General features: G+C 38.4%; 1 protein-coding gene across 1 annotated transcript; it reads left to right on the top strand.

Annotated features, from left to right (window-relative positions):
• Positions 1-598: 598 nt before the first annotated feature.
• Positions 599-2,753, top strand: LOC103768768 (chromosome unknown open reading frame, human C15orf40; the record flags this gene model as incomplete). The annotated part of the gene is made up of 2 exons (XM_008935920.1): positions 599-726; positions 2,661-2,753. Coding segments are annotated over 2 exons (221 nt in total), but the record flags the coding sequence as incomplete, so codon positions are not given.
• Positions 2,754-4,175: the final 1,422 nt, after the last annotated feature.

Here is a 4,175-nt window from a genome sequence, read left to right as displayed (position 1 = left end):
CGGGCGCGCTCTTTGTGTCCCGGGGCGCTCTGCAGGTTTCTTGGAACTAGAAAAGCCTGGTCTAACAAAAAGCCTTCTCCCTGTACAGATCCGGGCTGGCTCATGTACAAACTAGAGCTGCTGTCTGTACGGCTGTGTGCGGGAGACTAACACGGTGGACATGAGTAAAGTGTCAAGGCTCCACTAGAATTGCGAGGAAGGTGCTGATGGTAGTGTAGCTCCCGGGGCAGACTTTTTTATAACACGTTTTTGGTGGGGTGACCTGATGTGTGTTGTGCTACATGAAGTCAAGCTGGACTACACCTCCATCAGAACGGGCAACCTAGAGAGGAGCCTAGAAGTGGTTGGGTGAAAACTATCATTCATAGCTGCACACTGAAGATTTCACTGCTTTGTATGGGAAGTTTATGTTCATACTAGTGAGCAGCTTTAACTTAAGGGGATTTATGAAGTGTAAAAATGTCATTGCTTACTAATCTATAAGTTTATTTAGTTTTAAATTAAAATGCTTTTGAAAGCATAAATATTATTTTTGATGAGAGAATTGTCAGATGTTTTGACTATTTTGAGCATAAAGTCCTTTAACTGTTTGTTGTAGATGTGACAGCTGAGGCAGTAGGTGTAGCTATTGCTGCACCTCCGTCGGAAGGGGAGGCAAATGCAGAGCTGTGTCGCTACCTCTCTAAGGTGCTAGAAGTGAAGAAGAGTGAAGTTATTTTAGAGAAGGTACTTCTTTTTTTTTTCTTTCAGTTTTACCTTATTGCATTTTTAAATTCAGGATTATGAAACTTGCTCATTCAGTACAGGGAGCTGCTCTTCAAGTTCAGTCCAGAAGACACTCTAAAGGTTTTTAGCTGAGTTAATGCAATGATTCATTGAGAACAAACCTAGTGTAGGAAGTACCACAACTGTTACTGAGATCTTTAATCAGAATAATTTTCATCATTATGTATTTTCCAAGTTTATGTGGTTCATGTTTTCTGTGTTCTTCAAAGATTCTCGTTTTCATGTCAAATATAGTTCACAAAATTTGTGCTTTGCAGAGGATGTTCATTTATTAATATGTTTTCATTTTTTGAAGTAGCTTCTGTATTTGAGTGAAAATTTTCTGATAATTAACTGTCATACATAAGAGCATATATAAGCACTTGGACTATAGCTGAGCCTCAAGATGATCTAGTGGGAGGTGTCCCTGCTCATGGCAGAGGGGTTGGAACTGGGGGATCCTTGTGGTCCCTTCCAACCCTGACAGATTCTGATCTGTTTTAGCAGAGGACTTTAGAGCCCTAATGGCTCAATGGTTGGACTTGATGATCTTGAGGGACCCTTCCAACCTAAAGGATTCTATGATTCTATGATTTTCTTTGTATTAGAATTTACACATCTTGACTTTGGTGAGTGGAAACTCTTTGTTTTATTCATGGCACTGAATAAATAATTTGTTTTATTAATTCATTGTATTTAAACTCAGTCTTTCCAGCCACATACATCTATAGTTTATGAACATGAGAGCACAATGGAAAATTGTGCTGTTTATTTTCATCTGTTGGTTGAATGCAGAAGTTGTAGAAGTCTGTTAAAGGATAGTGGTAAGTGGCAATGTGATCAATGAATTGAGCACTGTGTTGCTGAAAGGTAGAGATGCAAAGATCTGAGTCCTGTTTTTCCTGAATCATGGGCAGACTGTTACATTTTTTTACCAACATTTTACAGATACCACTGTTTTCCTACTGTAAAGAGATTTTCAGGTTATTCTCATAAGTGCTAAGCAGAGTTCAACATAAAAGGGGCCAGTGTTGTCTGACCTTCTTGACTCTGTTGTTCTGACCTATGGTGTTCAAATAATTACAGGCTAGTGTTTGTTTTTCACAAGCCATTATTTGTTCTCAGTGAAGCATTGTGATAAAGTCTTTACCTGTGGCTTTAGATTTTTCCATCCTGATCTGCCAACTGTAAACAACAAGTGATTTTTGGTACTGGTTGCTCTCTTATATGCTGCTTGCTTTATGGTAGGGGCTGATATTACCAAAAGCAATTCAAGTTGTGAAATGGGTGCAAAATGGCCCAGTATAAAACTGAGCTTACCACACCCCTATGCAAAGGCCTTGGTTTTCATCACTGGTTTGCCAGCTCCTATGTAAAGTGGCTGTTTTTTCAGTAATGGAGAAGCAGGTGAATAGTACTTTAAATAACTGCTTTATGAACCTGAATGTCTTATAGGGTAGCTATGATGTGAATTCTCTTCATTTAGTTGATGTCATCAACTTGAAAACTTGGCTTAAGAGTAACTACAGTTCTGAAGAAAGGTCTGAAAGTACACAGTTATCAAATATACATATGCCCGCTTTTTAAAAGCAAAAATGCAAGTTAGCTGGAGTCTTGCTTCTAGATGATACAAGGGAATTACAGAAACTTACCACTCTGGGAGCTGTATCTAATTTTAGAAGGAGAGTAGGTAAGACATGGTTTTCCACCGTTCAAATAACTATAAAGGACAGTGATGAACTATCTCTTAATGCTGTTAACTCTGCGTACCCACACTTTAGGAGTAATTGTTAAAGTACTTGTCATGTTGGCATTACAGTGAGATGGTTTTTTTGAGTGTGTATTTGGTGGTGATTCTCTGAAAGGTGGGTCATTTGTGTGTGTGTTTAAACCAGGGTGGTAAATCACGTGAAAAAGTGGTGAAGATTTTGCTGTCCATGACACCAGATGAGGTTTTAGAAAAACTGAAAAAAGAAGCTTCCAGTTGAGCTGAAACAGGACCGGGAGATGGGACAGTGCATCTTGGTAAATGGACTGATACTCTCCATCGTGTACATCTAGGCCTGTTGAGAACGTGGATAATGACTATGCAAGATACTTCTTTGGTCCAGCCGCCGCTTGCTAACACAGCTGTTGTGTAGCTGGAAGCTTTGGCGTAGGTTTGGTTAGAAAAACTTGTCTTTGCTGAGGCTCTGTATCTGCTTCCATCACTACAGACATTTTTCCCCGCCCCAGAGAGTTTTCTGTTGGTAAGATCTGTCCTCTTTCCTGGTCTGTAAGCAAATGGTATAGAAATCTTGTTAGTGAAACAACCTTTGGTTAACAAAGTGAAAGGTTTGGTGTGACGGGCTTCAATGTGAGAAGTGATGCAAAAGAATGAATATGTGTGGATGGTAAAGACCCTAGAAGAACGTTCTATTGAATATCTAGTGGCAGGTACTGGGTGCAGGTTTGCACTGTGTGCACAGATGTACATCTAAAATAAATGTATTTGAAGCCAATATATTGTTGTTGACCACACAGGAAAGCTAAAAGCAGAACCGCCTGAACAACTGAAACAAGACCAGAAGTCTACAGTATGAAAAATTGACCCAGAGCCTACTAACTCCATATGAAGTGTCACTTTGTAATAGTCTGTAATTAGTTTCCTAAAAACTAGAGGTACAATCATGTATATTTGCCAAATGTGTGTCAAGTGTAATGACTGTTTTTAATAAAAGAGGAAAAAATTATTATCAAACTCTGTTTTGTGTTTGTATTTTTAACAAAACTTGTTTTCTGTGAGTCACCTATTAGAATGTTATTTTTAAGGGGAGCTTTTTTGCAGTCTTTCCTTGGTTGAAAAATGAATGGTATTCCAACCCACAGAGAACTGTGCAAAGTCATTGGTAGAATGGGACAAGAAGTCTGGAAAAAAAAATGGACAGCCATACTCCAGTCCCAGGGCTAACGAGAAGGAGGCTTAACTTCTCTCTTTATCATGCTTTGGTGATGACAGTAAGACTTAACTAGTGTTTATTTCCCAAAAATATATGTGATATCGCATATGTCTCTGTGAGGAGTTTGCATTTTCATCTGCATCACTACTGATGTCTGAAATTATTCTATCTTTACTATGATTGGCATATTTAGGCATTACATTTATAGAGACAAAAATATATTTAAAGTGAAAAAAGGTAACTGTCCTGAAGGCTTGTCATACATTCTCCTGGAAAACAATGTTACAAATACATAAGTAAGAGCTAAATTTCATTACCAGCTTCATACAGTGCAGATTTCATAGCTCACAGTTTAGTGTGTCATAGACAAAAATCTTTTGCTTTAGGAAATTCTTTTTGCTTCCTGTTATCCTAAATATTGCAGCAATTGTTTTTAGAGTTAGAGAACTGGTACTTGTCAAGATGACAGCT

Source organism: Merops nubicus, unplaced genomic scaffold, assembly GCF_000691845.1.
Source record: "Merops nubicus isolate BGI_N331 unplaced genomic scaffold, ASM69184v1 scaffold37262, whole genome shotgun sequence".
NCBI lineage: Eukaryota > Metazoa > Chordata > Aves > Coraciiformes > Meropidae > Merops > Merops nubicus.
Note: the sequence above shows the minus strand (reverse complement) of the source record. Positions and strands in the feature narration are given on the sequence as shown.